The sequence below is a fragment of the Copidosoma floridanum genome, unplaced genomic scaffold (assembly GCF_036245765.1).
Source record: "Copidosoma floridanum isolate Cflo_tuat_1 unplaced genomic scaffold, Cflo_Japanese_pri ptg000030l, whole genome shotgun sequence".
Taxonomy (NCBI): Eukaryota; Metazoa; Arthropoda; class Insecta; order Hymenoptera; family Encyrtidae; genus Copidosoma; species Copidosoma floridanum.
Genome location: NW_028321907.1, coordinates 5,593,471 through 5,614,968, shown reverse-complemented (window position 1 = coordinate 5,614,968; position 21,498 = coordinate 5,593,471). Strand labels below are relative to the sequence as shown.

Below are 21,498 nucleotides of genomic sequence, written 5' to 3'. Positions count from 1 at the left end.
ATTGCTTTAGTATCAAAATGAGTGTCGATGTATTCGGTCGAAAATTAGGTAGGACCGGAGGCGGTAGCCGAGGTCCTCCTGGTATTGGATACAAACTTACCTTAGATGGGCAGTATGACTTAGATAATAAAAGACTATGCAATGTTGGAACACCAAAACATCCTCAAGATGCAGTAAATTATGCTTACTTGATTGAAGTAGTTGAAAGACTTGAAAAGGAAATAGATAGCTTTCGAATTTTTATGTACAATTTGCAAAAAAAATTCCTATTTATTCAAGCTGATTCAAAAAACTTAAACCTAGACAAATAATACATGGAGAAAATTGTTGAGGAACTTCATAAGGCAGCCAGGCGTAACTATCCTCGCCGAAAATTCAACATACGTGGCTTAGACGAGACTTGGCAAGCATACCTTGTAGAGATGCAGCCTTACGCTCGTGAAAACAAAGGTTATCGGTATATACTCACTGTAATAGATGTTTTCTCCAAATACGCATGGGCTATACCAATTAAGAAAAAAACTGGTGAAGAAGTAACTGCAGCAATGCATTCCATATTGAAAAAAGGACGGGTGCCCGTAAACATGCAAACTGATCGTGGTAAAGAGTTCTACAATGTCAACTTCAAAAATCTCATGCAGAAATATAAAATAAATTTATACTCGACGCACAGCAATCTCAAAGCGTCTATATGCGAGCGATTAAATCGTACTTTTAAAGATTTGATGTGGAAAAAATTTAGTTTGCAAGGCAATTATCAATGGCTGAGTTTGTTACAAACGTTAATTAAATTTTATAACAATAGAAAACATCGAACGATTGGTTCGAAACCAAAAGATGTTGTAGCTGAAAATGAAGCTCAAATTTTGGAGAAAATTAAAAGAAAAAGTGAAAATAGCAGTAAGTCTAAGCCTAAATTCAAAATTGGTGATAAAGTACGAGTAAGCAAAACCAAGCAAGCATTTGAAAAAGGGTATACGCCAAATTGGTCGACGGAAATATTTACAATCACACGAGTAGCAGCAACAAATCCAACAACGTATCATCTCAAAGATTACCAAGATCAACCTATTTCTGGAGGTTTCTACGAGCAGGAGCTGCGGAAAACAAATCATCCCGATGTTTATCTCGTAGAAAAGGTTCTTCGAAGACGTGGGAATCAAGTTTTTGTAAAATGGTTGGGGTTTGACTCCAGTCATAACAGTTGGATTGATAAAAATAAATTATGAAAATATCCAAGTAAAGAAAAATTTTTTGCTTAACATTATGTAAGAAGATATGTACTTTGAATGAATAAACACTTTTAATTTTAAAATATATAGTTATTTATTTTTCATAATATTTACAAATTTATGCATATGAAAATATAATATGATCACCATTATACATTACGAACAGTTTAAACTTATTCACTGCTTCTAATAACTCATTAAAAAACTCTTCATTTTCCAACAAAGCAGTACATATTTTGTTGAGTAGGAAAATTTGAAATTCATCTGCCAGCTCAGCGACTATCTTCAATCCATATTTGGTTTTCACTTTTTTAAGCTTAGTCACCATGTAATTTTTATCTGGAACCATATCAATAACTTTCCTCGTTGGGCGGAAATTATTGCTGGCAACCTTATTCAATGCTGCGAGATCCATCTGTAACATATTTATGAAAAAGAAAAATGATTAGCTTAGACAATTATGCAAGTATTTTTTTCATGAGTGCGTCTGTTTACTAACCTTCGATACATCGTGGTTTTTTACACAAGGATTCGCTTGAAGATGATGATGATGTCAGCTTCCGTTTACTAAGTTCAATCCTATTTGAACCTCTGCTTGCGGGTAGAATGAGCTCGTCTGGTTTGGACAGCTCCTTATAATGGGCTATCCCTTCTACAATTGTTGGTTGAACTATGACTTCTTTTATCTGATTGGATCCCTCCTCTATCAGTCCTTTCCTCTCATTGGTTACTTCCACCTCCAATATGCTAAAATGACCCCACGGTAGGGTATCTGTAACACCGGGCTGTAAATATCGTTTGTCATCATGCGCACTTAACGCGATTTTTGTTTCTCTCTCCGTTAAAAGTTGATGATGACGCGATCTAATATTTTTTTGCTGACGTGTCATACTAGTGTTTTCACACAAGCATGTAATATAGTCATCAAAAGTTATCGTAGCTTTCACAACGGAATTTTTAACGCCTTTGGCTTTTTTCACTGGATTTTGATCTTGTATCTTTATACTATATATTTTGCTCCTTAATCCTACAAATTCCAACATGATTTTTACATTACATTCATCCTTCATTAAACCAACAATTTTTTTATTAACAAGTGGTATATTAAATTTATTGTCTGAATGATAGTCTGAAGTATCGAATTCCCCAATATTTTCACGCATAATATTATAAATATTTTGGTTAGTTATTTCATACACAAGACTATCAGTGTCTGTGTACAAGAGTTTACAATCATCATTCATTTTACTTCTCATAAAATCATAATGAAATTTGTATACAAGTGTCTTTGATAGATCCAACACACTTAATCCCACATATATCGGTTTTTTAATACATATATCAGTGCGCAACAATTGTATAGCTACAAGCTCTTCGTCGAATATGTCACAACTATGAAAATTCGGTCGTGCAATGTAAGCCTCAGCACCATATCTACCATTCCATTTATTGACAAGTTTAACATCAATGCGTTTGCGTTCATTTTCCATTGTTTTTCCATACACAGCATTGTTGAATAACTTATATAGCATCTTCTCAAACTCATTTTTAGCATTCTAACGCTTTTCACTATTTAAATCTATGTATTTTTTCAACCATAAGCTTTGATTAAACTGTATTGCTCTATGGATTCTTGTTATACGGAGGCCATGACTTACAGCTTGCTTAAGTGCACGATAATGGATCACATAACGTTTTTTATCATACAGCGTAGTCATTAATTTTTTTTGTTTGGAACCTGGAGGTGACATATGCTCAGCACAGAATGGTAAGTCCTTATGAGCATTATGAAGAGTTTTTGGATATTCAAGATCAACTTCGAGTATATAGCCGATGTCAGCATCATCTGCCACGTTTAAAATACCTAATGGGTTAACATTTTCGACCCATTTAAAACCTGCGAACGGTAATGGTTGAGTCATGGCCCATCCATACAAATTGTTTACATCATAATACATTAAATATTTTTCATCCCTATTTGCTTGATAGCCTTCCTTCATGTAGGGGTTATTAGCTTTGGCGTATCGATTACAGCATTGGCTTATTCCACCTCGTATACCTCGCTCTATAAATAAAACTTTGTCTATGTCAGTCAACAATTCTAGTTTAACCTATAATTAAAAATAATAAAATTTTTTAACAGATAATTAAAATAGTATTAAAAATAAACATACAATGATGATGAAATACATCATGACTAACAAAAAGTATCAATTACTCACCTTTGTATATTTTAGCATAGCGTCCCAAGTTAAGCCGGGTGTTGTGTAGTAATGCGCTGGGTCTAATTGATACGTCTCAATACAATTACAACGGAAATTTTCGAATATTTCAGTAAGAAGCAGTACGTCAGTCTTTAAATATAAATCAGAGTACTGCCCAAGAGTATGAATGTTAAAAGTATCCCAGATATTTTTAGCATGTTCATACTCTTCGTCAGATATATGTGTTTCGTATAAGCTGCTGTAAAAATCTTGTTTTGATGGAAGTTCATTTTCTTTCAGCTTTTCAAGAGAAGAAGTATAATCATACGGGTATACCCCTTTTCTTTTCAACAAGTTTATCTGCGCTACTGTATACTGATCATCTCTAGAAAATACTTTTTCTAGTATTTTTAGTTCGTCTAAATATGATGACAATTTGTCAAGAGACGAGGCCATAAATTTAAAGGAATAAATAAATCAATAAATCGAAGATTAATATCAGTACCCTCTACGTATTTTGTGAACGAAATATATTTTTCTTTTGTCTGCGGTAAAAGCTGAACTCTTCCAGGGAAACACTTGGCTAGTTCTTTTATAAATAAATGTGAATCGTAACCACTCAAGTTATGAAAAATTACTGGTATCATTCTTGAGTCTTGATAGCTAATATTGCACTTGTTGTGGGCAGGACCGCGATATCTGAAAATAAAGAAAATTATACATGACCAACTAAAAATTATTATTATAATAACAAATTACACTTACTTTCCAGTAAAATGACAATGATCTCTAACTTTTATATCATCCAAGTTAAAGGGTTGGTCGCATATATGACACAAAGATGCTTTGTCATACTTAGTTTTTTCTTTAAGAGTCAAATCAATCATTTTCAGGGGATTTTTATATGATTCTTCTAGTTGCAGAGCAAGAAAATAAAGAGCTCGAACAAACCACTGAGCAGGTGTCTCTTCGTCTTCTTTACTTTGTCTATAGCTTTTATATTCTGATTTACTATCGTCATACGAGCACTTGATAAAATAACCAATGCTAAATGCTTTGTGACATTGATAGGCTCGAATACTTTCAACAGGTTCCAATAAGCATTCAAAGTCTGCATATATAACAAAAGGTACACGGTTCTTGTATGTAAAATTTTTAAACTCAAGTATGTGCTCATTATTATTTCTGTTAGGTAATGTAATTTTACTCTTGTTTAAATTTTTGCAATCAATTTCATGCGCTCCAAATTTTGCTTGGACCAGAAATAGTGAAGGCAGCGATCACATATATTTGCTGCATGTTCATGTTTAGATAACTGCTTACGTACTAGACGAGATAAATTTTTTATCCATACGTAATGATATTTGTACTCAATATCATCATTGTCGATTAGTCTATTTGGGTTATATTCTTCTTCACTATCTAGATAAAAATTTTCAATAAGTAAAAGATTGACGTGATTTTTTTGTTTGTTAGTCGTTAAGTGACTTGGAAAAACATCGTATGCGTCACCTTTTTTTTTTTTTAAATATAAATTAACTGAAATATTATTTTGCTTTTCAAATTTAAAAATTTTTTTAGGATTAACAGGAAACTCAATACCATCAAAATTTAACTCTTTTTCATATTTAACATAGTTAGAGACACGATTCGGATTACTTTTTGCGGGATGTATTGCTGACAGAATAGCCCATTTGAAGCATTGATTATCTACGTTCATTATATTTACACAACCTTGCTTTTTCTTAATATAATCTGGTAAGTCTATAAAAGAACTGCCTCGCATAGGGTTAAGTTTATTAATTCTCTCAAGCGGAAGTTGCACATTTACATCAAACCAATTGCTTAAGTCTGTTGTGTGATATACTGCTTCCGATTTTGTATTAAAATATTTTATACCTTCGTTTTGGACACTATCTGTAACTATTACATACTCGGCTGACAATACTGTGTTTACTTTTAATGCTTGATATTTACTAAGAGCACTCTGTACTCGTTTAGCAAACTGTTTTTTAGCGTCTTTGAGAAACTTTTGCAAATCCAAATGTTTTAAATTGACTATCAAAGCTGTGGTGATTCGATTTTCGAATGCACTATTGACATCATGTAGACTTACATGTGCAACATTCTCAACCGCGGGGTCTGTTGCTATACCTTGACCTTGAACGCAATCTGCAAGATTTTTTTCAAGTGTATTTGCAGCTGTCATTTCTCGTATGAAAATTTCTGGCTCGTTTTCAAATGTTGCAGCTGCTGCTACTATTTATTGATCTCTGTCAGATACGAAAACTTCGGATTCATTTGTAAATATGTTTGTTGCCTCTATCACATTTAAGTGATCGTAAAGTAGCTGTATAATAGAATTTAGTAAGGCTACGGCACATTCAAACTTTTGTTTTTCCGACGTCATTAAATCACATCTTTGACTAAAAATATTAGCTTCCCCGATCACTGTAAGACTATTGTCTAATAATCTTTGAATATGAACAGCATCAACATTACTATTAATTACTTGTCGATATGATTGCCATAGGCAATGAGCTACATCTTTGAAATACTGTGCAGTAGCCATAGTTCAATCGTAAAAGGATGTGTATTAGCCACTGGATAGTATAGCAGTGAATTGCTCGAGCGAAGCACGCTGACTATATAGTATAGCAAAATATAAAATTAAGAAAATGCAACAGGGGGCAGAAGTTTACATGAAGAGAAGAATGAGTCGACATAGTGGGGGGGGGGTGAGGGGGGGTACTTAAAGAGTATATAATGCAGATGACTTTTGCTGCAGCATTTGTTTTGTTTAATCTGCTGGAATATAAACATGGAATACATTGTAGAGGTTCAGGGGTTTAAGACTGCCAGCAATAATTTTATTATTAAGGAAATTTGTTACATTGAACTTTGAAAAATAGATGTTATGCCAGTTATTATTATGCTCAAGCCACCTTTTGCGTGGGAAAATTTATCAAATAAAGATAAAAGGAAAAATCGATGGTTGACAACTCATTTTCATGGTATTAATTGGAATTTTGGCAACACTTTTTATAAAGAAGGACTTAATGTTTTAAAAAATGAATTGATTGACGCTAAAAAGATTTATGTGAAGGGTCTTGAAAATAAAAAATATCTTCAAGAGATATTACCATGCAAGTAACTCTCGGCATCATTTCTGCGCCGAGAGTGTGGAAAGAAAAAATTTAGAAAAAGTAGATAATATAATTTTAAAGTTGACTAAACTAACTTACCTTGGAAAAGCGTATGTTCCACAGAATGAAGCACTTCGTAAATGCTGCTGATACTCCCAAGGTTGTCAAGTAAATAAGACACACGCGAGTAACAAACTGTCTTACAAGATGACATGGAAGTGCAAAGTTCTCCCTCTATTAGGGCAACATTGTTTTTTCCAAAGAAATTAGGGAAAGGGTACAGTTTTCCCTTTAAATGATTTTCATTGGATCGAAAAGTATTTTCTTGAGTGAAAGAAGTAGGGGTAGCTGGTATGCCCATTGCAATTTCCTCCACTTAAATATATGAAAGTTGCAAAGTTCTCCCTCTATTAGGGCAATATTATTTTTCCAAAGGAATCAGGGAAAGGGTACAGTTTTCCCTTGAACGATTTTCATTGGATTGGAGAGTATGTTCTTGAGTGAAAGAAGTAGGGGTAGTTGGTATGCCCATTGAAATTTTCCCCACTTAAACATATGAAAGTTTGTGAAAGTGGAAGGCGCAAAGTTTTTCTATTTTCAAGCTACGGTTATATAAGAAAAAGCACTTGATGAAATATTCAAAACAAAATAGTTTTAACCAAGTTATAGCTATTCAACTCAATTTGAAGATGTCTCCTTCCCGTTTGGCACAGCAGATGGAGCTTTTGAACATTAGCTCTGTGGAGACGGTATTTTTTGGAGATGACTTATCCATGGAGACCCTTTTTTACGGAGAGGAGCTTGAGGATGACATCCGTCCTCGATCACCAGCTCGTGACTCACCGGCGTCCCCAACACCATCATTCACGATGGCTTTTGAGGAAAGGCAAGAAGAGTTTTTGCCGCAACCTGACTGTTCAGAAGCTGATTGGGTCATGACTTTTTTCGGTAAGTCAACAATATTTTATATTATTCTTAAATCAATTACATTATTTCTGAGTATAAGTGGCAAACACTCAAAAGATAATGTACTACGTATAAAAATTTGATTTTGTTATAAATATTAAATTTGTTTTAGACTTTGAGGGTAACTTCCTCACGAGTTCGCCGCGGCAAAATTTTGCTGCTGAGGTACCATTCGATCAGATGGAGGTGGAAATGATACCTTTGTCAAGAGAAGGAGAAACATTTTTGATGGAACTTGAGGAGATGATGAAAGCGTATGAAGGGGACACTTTATTTCTTGGTAAGATATAAAAATTTAAAACTTATTTGTATTTTAAATATTCAGTGTTTGTAATAATTTTTAATGTTATTTTAATTTCAGAAAATGTGTCCGCTCCAGTTATTGATCTTACGCAATCGCCTGCAATTAATAGGTCAACACCTGAGGTTGACCTGAGATCTCCTGCGGTCAGGCCAATTCCCGAGATAGATCTAACATCTCCGGAGGTTGACAGGTCGGTTCCTCTTATTGACCTCACATCACCTCAAACTTGTGATGTGGACTCATCGCCAGAAATTATCTATGAAGTGAACAACAAGAGAAAAAGGCTCGAAAAAGAAAGCGAGGGTGTGCATGAGACGAAAAAAGTTTGTTGTAGGCTTTCATTTTAATATTGCATTGTAAAATTAAAAGTTTTGTAAAAATCTAGATAGTAAGCAAAAATAAATAAAGCATAAGTTTGTATATTTTTTATAAAACATTTTTATAACAAAATAAACTAACTTGAAAATAAAAGATATTTCAAAAATTTATTTTCCTTTAAATTTCTAATCCTATATTGTATGTCAAAAATAATGTAGGAAAAATTGAGTACACGGAAATATTGAAAATGCTACGAAGAATAAGCAGAATGGGAAAAATTTATAAAGAGAAACGAGAAGAAAGATGCGAAAGTTAAAAAAACAAAATCTGTGGAAAAATCAAAAGATAAAGATTGTAGAATTGTTTAAAAAATCACATTTGTTTAATAAGACTTTTATCAATATGTTGCATAAACCGAGTACAAGCAACTTAATAACTAATGTTGAGTATCAAGAAATTTTTACTAAAGACGATGATTTCTTGGCTTAAAACTTGGTCGATAAGTTAATTATTTTCCTACCACTCCACGTCCCCTATTATCATGTGATGCAAAAAAAAATTTTAGAGAAAAAACCAAAAACATTTGTTGGATGCCTGTAAGATTAAAATAATGAAATTAAGAGGTCAAGCATGCGCATATAAAAAAAAAAAATTATAACAAATATTTTTATAATTCATTCTCCTCGTTCAAATTACACATCATCTCATGTTCTATTTGGCAGCAGCACGAACTTCTACGCGATAAAGTCGTATGCGGTGGAAAAAGCTATCGCAACTCAAAAGCATGCAGGTACGTATAATAAAAGAGAGAGCCTATTTTCCGAGCATCGCATAATCTCTCAGCAGAACAGACAAGTATGGTAAAAGAGCGAGAGAGCACCCGTTCCTTGTACTTTTTCTCTCTCGTCAGCAGCTACAGTTCGGGGTACTCGGGAATACTTTCACCATCTAACAGCTAACACAGTCATATACGCTAAGAGCGAGATTTATGGCTCTCCATATTTTCATCTCGCAGCAGCTACACTTCAGAAGCAAATCATCGGGGAACAGTTCGGGGGTACTCGGGAACAGAGGGAGAAAAAGCGAACGTGCCCAAACCGCCGTGGCATAGTTTATCTACTACTCTCGACAATGGATTATACATATCTATGTACATCTCTAGGATGCCGGGCTCCTTAGCGTTCGACTCGAGCGCTTATTTCGACTTTGTTTTTCGAACATTTTCGTGTAATCCTTGTATTTAAAGTTATACACAGTTTTTTTTTTTTTTTTTTTTTTTGTATACCAGTGAAAAAAAAACAACAAATAATCATACAGTGCGGTTACACACGGGTAAATAGTAAAAAGTCCTTTCGAGGAGACCGCAAAAAATGTCGCAGCAACTTCGGGGGATGGGGGCGAAAGTTTAATTTCGATTACACACACGTATGTGCTTATTTGGTGCTTCCGCGTGAAAAATTCGCTTTCCCTAATTTGCGCGAAATTTCGCTTCGCCCCCCTGATGGGAGGGTTTTTATCCACATCACTTTGGGTTCTCGAATCTCCGCGAGGTTTTTTACCAACGATTAAGCGCGCGGAAGAGGGGAACACGACGAAATTAACTCGACTAATTTCACGCGCGGAAATGGCGCCGCGCCGACAACAAAGCGCGAAAATAAAATTCAGGGTTTGAGGGGGTGCAACGAACGCCATCAGAGAGCAACGAAAGTTGGGAGAAATTAATGCTCCTCGGCGTAATTTGACAAGTATTGCGACTGGAGCACCGGGAGGTAGGGAGGCAGGGGTTCTCATTATAGGGATGGAAGAATTTTCCAATATCGCTTTGGAAACTTTGGGATTTAATTACTGACAATTGTTGCGATTTTTTATTCTTCCTGCACCTCTTCGTTTTCGACACATACAATGAAAATTGAATCCGATGAATGCAGAAGTGATTGGGTGGAACATTCGCTTGAAGTATATTCGACATAGCTCCCTCAGAATTATGATTAATGGGTCTACCGATGAGAAGAAATATCGCGAAAAAGTTGTTCGAACAGGTGGAATGAAAAAATAAATTACGAGCCGAGATCAATTGTACGTCGGCTACTACGAAACGTCAAGAGTAAAGATACGAACAAATGAACAAACAAGTATCAATTCAATCAAAAACAAATCATTGATATGTTGTTTCATCTATGCACCATCTGTTGTACAAAAAAATGTCGACGAGCATACTATAGCATCATCGCAATCCCCTCCGGCTGTGAAAGCTCATAGCTTCCCCCAACAAGCGCATACAAACTTACCCGACAGGCCCGTGCTGTATTGCACCCCGTTGAGCACGCCCCGTGCCACCTGAGCCGTCTCGAGCTTGTAGGTATCCTGCAGCCTCATGAGGGCGACAGCGGCACCGTTGAGGTCCTCCTCAGTGGGGAATTTCAAGTCGCTTCGCGAACTCGTGATGTTCGCCACGAAAGCCTTGCCGACGTCCTCGGTTATCAGCTCCTCGACCCGGCGCCAGTCCGTCGTCAGGCGCTTGACCAGCAGGTAGGCATTTATCGGGTTCGAGAGGTACTGTTGGATGTTGCGGGCCGCCTCCTCGTGCTCGCGCGCGTAGTCCTCGACGTTTCTGGAATTCATACAATTTTTTTTTCCTTTTAAGAGTTGATTTTTATTGAAAAAAAAAAAAACAAAAAAAAAAAAAAAAAAAAAAAAGGAATGGGTTGAAAGTACCAAGATTTGGAAATCGATAATCGAGGTCATGCCTTTTCCGTGACAATGTTACAAAAAATAAACGCAGCCCTCTTCCAAAGAAATGGAATCGATTTTGCTAGAAATAGCCGCACTGTGGCGCCAAATTTGTTGACGCTCTGTCTCTCTCTCTTTTGACACCCCCACTGTTACCAATAGTTGACCAGGCGGTTGCAATTATTTACCTCGATATCTCGCTCCGCTTCATTGATATTTAATTGCACACGTTGACTTTCGTCAGTACGTATACATATAGTACAGCAGCATCGATGATTATTTATCCTAATCTCGCGTACACGCATAATTATACAATTGTGTCGTTAAATGCTTGCAGTTCGTTGAATTGCGTGCACATACTCGACAAGGGCCCTTGCGAAGAGACCGAGGGGTCAATCGCTATAAATTAAATTATGATTTTTAGGGGCGAATATCAAGGCAGCAGCACCAAGCAACAACCCCTATTTCTAAATCTATGGACAACACATATAATTTATTCGCGAAAAGGGCCCAATTTAATTTTGGATTATTAAAAGATCAGCGAAAAATAGTAAACGGCGCATGGTTTGAGCAGGTATTATATTAATTTATACCCTTGGACAGTTAGCATCAGGATACACTTAATCAGCTCCAAACACAAAATTGATATGATTCCACTCAGTTTTTTTTTTCTTTTTTTTTTAAGCCAAATCATCTCTCGTCAGTTATCTCTAATAATTCCAAGAGCACCGAATTGGTTGACTCTCGAGAGTATATAGTATACATAATGTATTGGAAGGGGATTTATGTACACACTGGGTCTCGTTGATCGTGATCAAACTTGGAATCATCGACAAGTGCCCAATAATGATAATGACGCTGATGATGGTGTTGACTCGATCCCTCGGCAATGTATAGTAATTCACACTATTTTTGTTCGCATTGGAAATTTCCAGTGTCATTATGACCATGTTGGATGACGTTCGCAACCGTAGGTGCAAAAGGGCTATACACTATACACCCTCACCCAACGACTGTCGCGGTGCGTCATGCGTGCAAAATCAGGACTGTCCTTCCAATTGTCTGGACCACGTTGAAATTGGCACCCACTTCTGTGCACGTACATTTGTATTCGCGTGCGCACACGTTAAATATGCGTTTCGAGCAACGTACGACGGATGAGAAGTCCTGACGCGGCGACCTTCTATTATTTTAATTGACGCGACGACTTTCGAGATAAGTTTCGGGGCCGGCGCGGAGAAATGGGCGTTCGCGAGGGGACGCATTTAGCTTCGGGAATTCCGATCGAGCAGATTAAAGATTAAAGATTAAATTTATTTAAGGCTAAGGACTCAGGGTCCTTAATAGCCTAAGCATTATACAAGGCTCAAAATATGAGCAGTCTACTTGTGCTTGCAAGCACTAAACATATATAACTAAGTACAGTCAGCTTAGTGTAATTATAGCTTCTTCAAAACAAAAAATAAAATGTAATATAATAGAAAAATGTATAAGCTAATTAAACCAAAGATTAATAATTATACTAGCTAAAGAGAAAAATAAAGTCAAAGTAATAACTGCACGTAAAAAGTGTCGATTCATAGCACTTATGATCACTGAGTCACTTAAAAATAAAGATAAAGTCAGTTTGAGAGGCGAGGATCCAGTCGCTTGAAGTGTGCAAAAAGCTCTCCATGAAACGAGCTGGAAGCATATTTAGCTCATATATTAGAAGGGACTTCATTCCACAGCCTAGCCGCTCCCACAGTAAAACTGCTTCTAAACAATTCAGTACGAGCCCAGTGGACAATCAGATCAAAAGAACTAGTCCTCGTAAACAATGTGGTGCGATCAGGCTTGTAGTGAAAAATCTCACCAAGGTAAGAGGGAGCACCAGTTCGTAGAATGGAGGCTAGAAGGCAGATTACCATGTAGTTAATCCTACCCTCGAGACTTATAATGGAATATTTCCTGTAGACTGGAGTTATGTGTTCCCATTTTCGTGTACCCTCAATAAAGCGCAGAGCAGCATTCTTACATCGCTCAAGCTTTAGTTTCATTTCAGCAGAAAGTCCCAAGAAGAGGGTGGAGCAATAGTCAATAGCAGAGAGAGAGAGAGAGAGAGAGAGAGAGAGAGAGACTAAGCGCACGTTGAGCGGAAGGGTTCGGAGAGGACGAAAAACGGGGGTTACGGTGGACAAAAAGACTCGGCCGCGGGACAACGTGAGGAGAAACGGAGATTCGCACTTGACGAAGCGGTGCGACGGTTTTGCTCGTTACACTTGTCCTCCTCCTCCTCCTCCTCCTTTGTTTGAGGAGCGTAACATAAATATTGAAATTATCTGTCTGGAAGATACTCTTATCTGGCTGTAGTCTGGCCGAGGCTGGCGTGCGTTGGAAGGGGAAAAAAAATTTAAGTGACTTTTTACACCGCTTGCGTCGATCGGTTATATTAATAGCGTTTGCATTTGCGTAAAGTCGAATCATCGATTGGATAGTCGACGAAAAGTTTTTTTTTTAATATTTATAATATTATATAATTAAGTCATCAGAATGATCGTCTTTTGCAATTTATGTCTGCGCTGTTGTATGCGCAGTTATTGCATCACTTCCGAAATCTCAAGCAAGAGAGGCGTATTTATTTTGTCTGCCACACTTTTGTGTCGAAATAAGTTTAAATACCAACAACAAAAAATGCCAACGAACATTTAAATGCAGTGTAAAAATCTAAATATATTATTACTATAGGTATTATATTTAACACCGCAGCGTGTGGATCCTGCACGTAGATTACAAAAAATCAACGGAAAATTTTTGAGAATAATAATTACAAAAAAAAAAAAAAAAAAAAAAAAAAAAAAAAATTAAAATAATGATTCGTTCTTTCATTTAGCTGACTCTTTCTGCTTTTAGTCAACTCTTACTATTTGAAAGTGGGATCAATAATCGAATGTTCAAACAGTGGATATAATTCTTTTTTTTTTTTTTTTATTATATTCAAGTAAGCTTTTTTTATGAATTTTATAAGCCTTTTTAGGACAAAGATCCATTAAGCATACGTATAATAATGTATAGATACACATACACAAGAGCGAAAGAGAATAAGAGAGTGATCGCGCTCGCGCAGACGCCTCTTGTGCACGTATATGTATACCAATCATCTTCCTCTGCGACATATATGTATATTTCCTGCGCACCCGCGCAGGCGCAGTATCGATCCTTGACGTCGACGGGAAAGGGTAACGAGAAGAAGGAAGGAGAAAGAGATGGAGCATCAGAGCTAATAGCTCAGCTAGCGGAGAACAAGCTCTCCCCTTACCGCACCGTTCCCTCAGTTTAACCCGAGCTTCGCTACGATACGCACCGCACACCAGTAGAAAGATATTGGCAACACTGTGTTGTGACAAAGAGAAAGAGATAGAGAAGCAGTAGCAGAACGGAATGTAAACTCGTATGGTGTTTAATGTTGCTGTTTCAAGTGTTTCGCTGATGTCATCGTTCGCTTCGGTGGTGAATTACTATTAAGTTTTTCGCGAACAACTCAAGTGCTGCGCTGTGCCTTATTCGTTTGCGGAGTGTCGCACACACAACTTGTGCAGCGAGAATCAAGATGGCCGAGTTGACGAACGGAGCCCCGAACGCCGAGCACCAGAGTGAGGTTATGTCCGATGGCTTCTCCGAGTTTCATCGTTTATTGCATGCTTTTTTACATTCGCGCAATCCCGAGGATAAAATGACGGATGATAACCTGGAGAAGGCCGCCGTCGAGACGACGATGCCCCTCAATGTACGCTTCAAGTTCGGCGAGAAGCCAGTTTGCAACTGGGTCTTTGAAGTCTCATCTAAAAGTTAGTATACGTGACGTGTATACGTGTATACACACTCGCAACCTATCTTTTTGACTCTCTCAGATTCGACTTTTTATTACGCTCACTTACTTGCTCTTTCTTTTATTACATTTTATTTCAACTTTTTTTTTCCCTCTCCTTTAAACTAATTTTCCGAAAAGTATTGTTCTATGTGCGTCGTTATATATGCGGATTATCTCCACTTTCTTTTTCAAGCTGTTTTTATGTGAAGTATACATGTATATGTGCACACGGTCAGTGTTGGTGCGTTTGTTATTGTTTACGCCAACGAATGGCTGTCAAATGCAGGTTACACTGGCGTGCGGTGTCACTTGTGTATTTTTCTTCTTTTTATATCCTTAAAAAAAAATTAATTGTATTCTATCGTATTTTGACGCTTATACCGCTAGCGCTCGGTTGAACTGACAATAAAATATTATTTTCAGGACCAACTCACTTGACGCAAGTACTATTGAGTGAAAATAGTTTAAAAAATGGCTTTAGAATAAAAAATGTTTTCGGTGAATACGTCAAAGCCACTGATTTAAGCGTCGGAGAAATTAATATTCACGAGCAAGGAAATTCAGAAACAGAGGCTGTTAGCTTCTATTATGTCGAAATTGAATTTAAAGTCTTACACTCTGGCACATTTTGCCAGGATGTTCTGTTCAGATTTAACGAAGGGGCTTCGATTCGTCGTCAATTGTGCATTGATATTTTGGAAAGCGAAGAGGACAAGTTGCGCCTCATCAATGCACACAAGTATTTGGAAACTTTATGTCATAATGAGGAAAATGATGAACAATTTACGATGATACCCTTTAAAACGACAATGCCAGAAGTTGACGCGCAAGAAGAGAGCGTGACTAAAATTTACAAAAAACAAAACATCAAGAATTTTTTTTTGACCCATACAACGTTAAAGGATGCGAATCTTTATCCGCCGACGTATACAAGAAAATTGCATGAAATTTTGACTGTGGAAGAATTCGCTAGACGAGAGCATATAAGCCGATTCAATGCTGTGGCTTACATAAAGTTGGTCTCTGAACTGCAACTGGGAAAAGAGGAGTTATCGTATTTTAGATATGCTTCTCCCGGTGAATTATTTATACAGGTAAACATTAAATTTTATCCATTTTCAACAATTTTGCTTACAAACACGGCGACATTTTGATGCACGTCAAACATTTTTTGTTTTGTTTTCAGCTGCCTTTGAGTCGCAATTTATCAGAAGATACAAAAAGCGGCCGACTTTTGCTGCGCAGTTGCAACAGCCTGATGCTACGACAAGTAATTTCAGGTGATAATTATCAAACAGGATTCAGCCTTGGACGAGAAAAATATGAAGCCCTTATCATCGAAAAGTGTAGTAACGTTATATACGGCAGAATCTCAAAAGACTGCGTTGAACGTTTTCAACTGAAACCAAACACTACGTCATTGATGTTTATCGAATTCATGATGAGTCGAACGCCTTTTTGTGATTGGCACAGAGCGATCGATTCTCTGCCTGATACCCGCATTATTTTCCCAGAGCGTAGATTGAGCAATTTTGCTAAAAATCGTATGCTGAAGTGGACTGAAGATTGGAGCTTTGAAGGATGTCAACTTAATGACAAACAAAAGGAAGCTGTTGCAGCAATCATGACTCCTATTACAGTTGTCTTACCTCCTGTTCTTATTCTTGGACCATATGGGACAGGCAAGACCTCTACAATTGCCCAAGCAATAAAGATATTGCTTACTAATGACGAGAATAGCAAACTCATTCTTTGCACTCACAGCAATAGTGCCGCAGATTTATACATAAGGGAGTTTTTCGATGTTTGGTTCAAGCAAAATCAAGATGAGCGGCTCCGTCCTATCAGGCTGTACTACACAGGGAGAGTCAGAAGCACTGTAAGTTTTAATTTTTACTTATTAATCACGTTTTTTTTTTTTTTGGCTTGCGAGTAAAATAGTTCAATTGAGCACTATAAAACGTAACGCCGTGATATTTTTTTTTCTTTTCTCTTATAAATTTTGCGCCCGTAACTTTCCATAATTATGAATTATATTATCCGCCGAGAAAGAAATACTCTAATGTTAATTGATTACTTTCTAATTGTGCTACATAACCCGTGATTGTACCAAATAAAGAAATGACTACAAAAAAAAAACCTGCCAAGCTCTACAAAACGTTTAAATCGGTCACGCGCTGTAAAATACAGCAATTTGTCCGAGTATTATTAAAACAAATTAATCTAATTATTACGCGAATCATTAGGTGAAATTGAACAATCACCAAAAAATTGTTATAATACGACCGTAAAATTTTTGTCTCTGTCAACAGGTCAACTCGACAGTTCAAAAGTACTGTTTATTCGATAGTGTGACCGGCCAGTTCCGCAATCCGACAAATAAGGATCTCGAAAATTGTCGGGTCATCATCACCACACTCGGGACCTCAAGCTGCCTGGGCAGCTTGAACTTCAAGCCAACGCATGTAATAGTCGACGAAGCGGCTCAAGCCTTTGAGTGCGAGGCCCTAACTTGCCTGACGCTAGCTACAAATACCACTCGCCTCGTACTCGCTGGTGACCAGATGCAATTGGCTCCCGAGGTCCACAGCGATCTTTCTCGAGCCCAAGGTCTTGGCGTCAGCATTCTGGAACGCATCAACAAGATCTACGAGCCCCAGCACCCGTGTCGCATTCAACTGTGCATAAACTATCGATCGCACTCGACCATCGTCAGCTTGACGTCGAAACTATTTTACGACAAGCAGATCAAGGCTGGCGCGAAACCTCGTTCGATTTCCATCTACGAACCGGTGACATTCATCGCTTGCTCGGGTTCGGCCGTCAAAGTCTCGGACTCGACCGGCTACTACAACAATCAAGAAGCTCAAGAGATCGCAGATCGCATAACCGAGCTTCACGAGAATTGGCCCAAGAACTGGGGTCCCTTCAACGAGAACTCTGTCTGCGTGGTCTCGCATTACGCCGAACAGGTGTTCCGCATCCGTAGCGAGCTGCGCTCACGTGGACTATCAAAGGTATCGGTCGAGCGAGTACTCAACGTACAGGGAAAACAGTTCTGCGTGGTCTTCATCAGCGCTGTGCGCACCCGCCAGTGCACTCGGGAGGCTGTTGGCTACAAGAACGACTTTGGTTTCTTGACCGACGAAAAACTGATGAACACCGCCATCACTCGAGCTCGAGACATCGTTGCTGTCGTTGGAGATCCTGTGGCTCTAAGCTTAACTGGTAAGGTTTCTCATCATACTACTTTTATTGTCGTCAGTTTGCATGAATATTAGTAAATTACAATTTGTGCGTTCTTTTTTGTGTTGCAGGATCTTGTAAGTTCCACTGGCGCAAGTACATTGAGGAAGCCAGTATCTACGGGATGGATCGTTACGACTATTTCCATTACATCATCAACAACAATCCGAATCTAGATAAAGAATCGGATGAATCAAATTTGAATCCGACGGCAGAGGAGTTTGTGCCGAGACCGCACACTAAAGTCGAGTATCCTGTATGGATCGAAAACGTTACTATGCCAGTAACTTACCCAATTATGCACTGCGTTTTTAGACCAAGTATTCCACAGTAATGTTAAGAATAATCACGAGGGACAACATAAAAAAAAAAAAAAAAAATGTGAAATTTTTACATAATTTGTACAGTGTAAATAGTTAGTATTAGTATATTAAACGTGTAAGTAAACTAAGCACTAATTATATTATTGTACAAATGTATTATATATGTATTATAATAAGACAGATTACTACAAATGAATAAAGTATACATAGAGCATTTTTAAATAATAATCCTTGACTCGTAATTTTTTATTATAATCATGCCAAAAATCCTATTTCTTACCATCGTTTCATACTTATTTTAATGATTCAGTAATTTATTGCGTAGAACACTAATTGCTTGAATAATGTTAGTTGTCGGTAAAGGTTCAAACAGAAAAACTTCATCGTGGGCTTTGATCGCGTTGCATTTCCTATAGCATTCTTCAACAATAACCAAGGAAACGGAAAACCATTTCGGCGTAACTAAATTACAGAACGTTGCATTTATCCATGCAATAAAAGCACATACGACAAGAAAAAAAAATAAAGAGAAGATATTATCAATTATCATTAAAGTAATGAGATTTCGGGCTATAAACAAAAAATATTTATTACTATCGACATCTCAATTCATATTTTTTCACGCTCAAGTAGACAATACATGGATGTGCAAAAAAAATTTAACTTCGCGACTCCTTTGCAACAGAAACACTTGGATATTGGGAAATTTTACTTCTTCAAAAACATCCATGTCGTACTACTCCGTGCAAAAACATTTGTCCTATCTTTATAAGCTCCGGCCCCACCCGACCTCGATCTCCCATTATCTCTGTCTGGCTCTTGGCGGTGATTATAGTCCGTTTTTAACGTTACTTACCTTGCTCCCTTCGATTAAATATGCTTATTGTAAAATAAATCCCCTTACAATTACAAGATTTTTTTTTTTTTTAATTGCAGAAATTTTCGTGAAATTCTATGTTTAACCAAACCTACGTGTGTTTTTATGGTTTCTTGAGATGCTGATTACAAAGCGTTACAAAAAAACCGCTAGAAAATAATTTTTTTTTATTCCATCAAAACAAAATTAGTTTACACTCTTCAATGCGGAATAAAAACTATTGTTAGGCCAACGGAGCGCGCGAGAGAGCGTAAAATTTGTAATCAAAAAGCTTCCGCTCCGACTATACTGGAGAAATCTTTTTTTTTTTTTAACACACGTTTGACTTTGTAAAATAAAATCCTCGAAAACGTTTCGCTTCTCGTTTCGCTTTGTACCGCGAGAAAAGCAAAAAACTAGATTGGATATTCCAGCTGTTTGTACATCCACTCGCGAAGTGATTTTTTTTTATTCGTACACGCTTTTTTACGGAGTTTGAATGAAAAATCTCTTCGCAAATCATATATTCATTCATAACATTTTATCATTATTTTGATTTTCGCGTAAACAATTAATCCCAATAGTAGTAGTCTTTAAATGCAAAAAAAAGAGAAAAAAATCGTAGACGACAAATTCTCGAGAAACGTAGTACAGCAAACCTTTTCCTGTAAATACCGAAACGTATAGACTCAAAGTTCTCGTCACGAACAAAAGGTCAAAGGTTTCGCATAGCAGAATACAAAAGATAAAAAAAAAAAAGGAGGGTCGCACGCGCGTCCGTGTACGGTAACCGGACGGAGCTCTCCGGTGGCTGTCTCTTATCTAGTCGGAGCCGGTGTACGTATGGGATACCTGCACAGCCTCTCTATTTCCCCCTCGGCCTCCATTAAGCACGAGGAGGGAAAACTGATGTGACGCGTCCGGAGTAAGGGGGGGCTCCTTTTCCACGTCGCGGAGCCTTTGCGGAATAAAGCAATTTCGTTAACCTGTTTTTTTTTTTTTTTTTTTTCTTTCGCCTCCCGGCCCTTTGCGAAGTCAAAACGGAAATTGCGTGCTCACCGCTTGGAGTGAGCTTTGGAATAAGAAAAAGCTGCGCCAGGGGGATGAATGGACTGAGAGATAGACGGAAGGAATGCGCAATTTCGGTAGTTGACTCTCTTTTTTTTTTTTTTTTTTTTTAAACACGTTTAAAATACAGCTGCTCTGGCTTGATTTGTTGGTTTGAGAAATGCATGGACAAGCATTTTATTGAGAGAGAAAAAAAAAAAAAAGAAGAAAACTCACCTCCTGAGCGTGGCCAGCCTGTGCTCCTGAGCGCTGATGTATCCGTTCAAGGTGTCGATGAGCACGGCCTCGGTGGTGAGCAGCTCCTCCATATCGACGAGGGCAGTGTACAGTTCGGCTCGGCCCGGCTGCAGTAGACCGGCCAGAGTCAGCCAGGCCAGCAGCCAACAGCTACGTCGGAACGACCATGCCGAAGACGAACGAGCCATGGTATGCTTTTCCACCTGAAATCCACAGAGACAGACGTGTTATGTCTCTCTCTCTCGATTGAATTGTTTTCTTCTAGCTCGCCTGGGGGAGATTGGTCGTCTCGTTTACGGAAGAAAAGGACTCTCTCGGGTACACGGTGCCTCGACGCGAAATAAGGTATCGTTGTTGGATCGACTATACACGGTATTGGGAATAGTTTGGTGTTTGTTGGAGATGATTAGGAGAGCTCGGATACGCATAGGCAATTGCGCGCACAAAATTTAAGTACAAATTTTAACTCGATGGAAAATCGGGATACACGTGATTTTTTTGTAATTCCTGCCAAGCCTCCTTTTCACGGACTTTGCGAAGGGAAAACTTTAGCGTGTATTATCTTTCCATTTAAGACCTCCAACCACTGGAAAAGTTTGCCACGCGGGAGGGAAGGAGCGAAAGTTTGAGCGCTAAAAACTAGATCCTACTTTGAAATGCAACACAATCATCATTAAAATAACAATGGTGATGATTCGTGGGTTCACGTGTGCGGAAAATGATTTTTTTTTTTTCCTGAAAAGGAAAAGTTAATTCGCGAGCGTTAATGCCAAGCGAACGGCCCTCCTTTGGCTCAAGGAGAAGGAAGCGAACTAAATAACCATTTCCGTTCTCCGTAGAAGAGGTGGGGGGGAAAAAAGCGTAGACCACCTGAGAATAATCAAATCGTTATGACGTCTCGCGTCGTGCAATTAAATTGCTCCCGACCAGACCACATTCTCGCGTCGCGCGAAAAGTAAAAATTAATTTCACCGTCCCCGCGAGTTAATTATTCAACCCAAGGATGAAACGATTCCCG

The 21,498-nt window shown here is 37.9% G+C and overlaps 2 protein-coding genes across 2 annotated transcripts in view; one reads left to right on the top strand and one right to left on the bottom strand.

Moving 5' to 3' along the window:
- Positions 1-21,498, bottom strand: part of PH4alphaEFB (prolyl 4-hydroxylase subunit alpha-1) — a 147,960-nt gene that overhangs the window by 8,953 nt on the left and 117,509 nt on the right. The window contains exons 3-4 of the mRNA XM_014358470.2: positions 20,460-20,683; positions 10,459-10,781 (exon numbers count right to left, since the gene is read on the bottom strand). Coding sequence (XP_014213956.2) covers positions 10,459-10,781; positions 20,460-20,668 — 532 coding nt within the window. The 5' untranslated portion in view covers positions 20,669-20,683. The remainder of the gene's footprint in view (positions 1-10,458; positions 10,782-20,459; positions 20,684-21,498) is intronic.
- LOC106643377 (Helicase with zinc finger) lies at positions 14,177-18,558 on the top strand. Its single transcript, XM_014358479.2, has 5 exons — positions 14,177-14,727; positions 15,174-15,844; positions 15,937-16,629; positions 17,063-17,978; positions 18,068-18,558. Exons 1-5 carry the CDS (start codon positions 14,490-14,492, stop codon positions 18,328-18,330), a joined length of 2,781 nt encoding a protein of 926 aa, XP_014213965.2. The 5' UTR covers positions 14,177-14,489; the 3' UTR covers positions 18,331-18,558.

Coding starts and splice junctions, on each gene's coding strand:
- LOC106643377 (XM_014358479.2), top strand. CDS start 14,490: ATGGCCGAGTTGACGAACGGAGCCCCGAACGCCGAGCACCAGAGTGAG. Junction 14,728..15,173: donor CTTTGAAGTCTCATCTAAAA/GTTAGTATACGT, acceptor TATTATTTTCAG/GACCAACTCACTTGACGCAA. Junction 17,979..18,067: donor TGTGGCTCTAAGCTTAACTG/GTAAGGTTTCTC, acceptor TTTGTGTTGCAG/GATCTTGTAAGTTCCACTGG.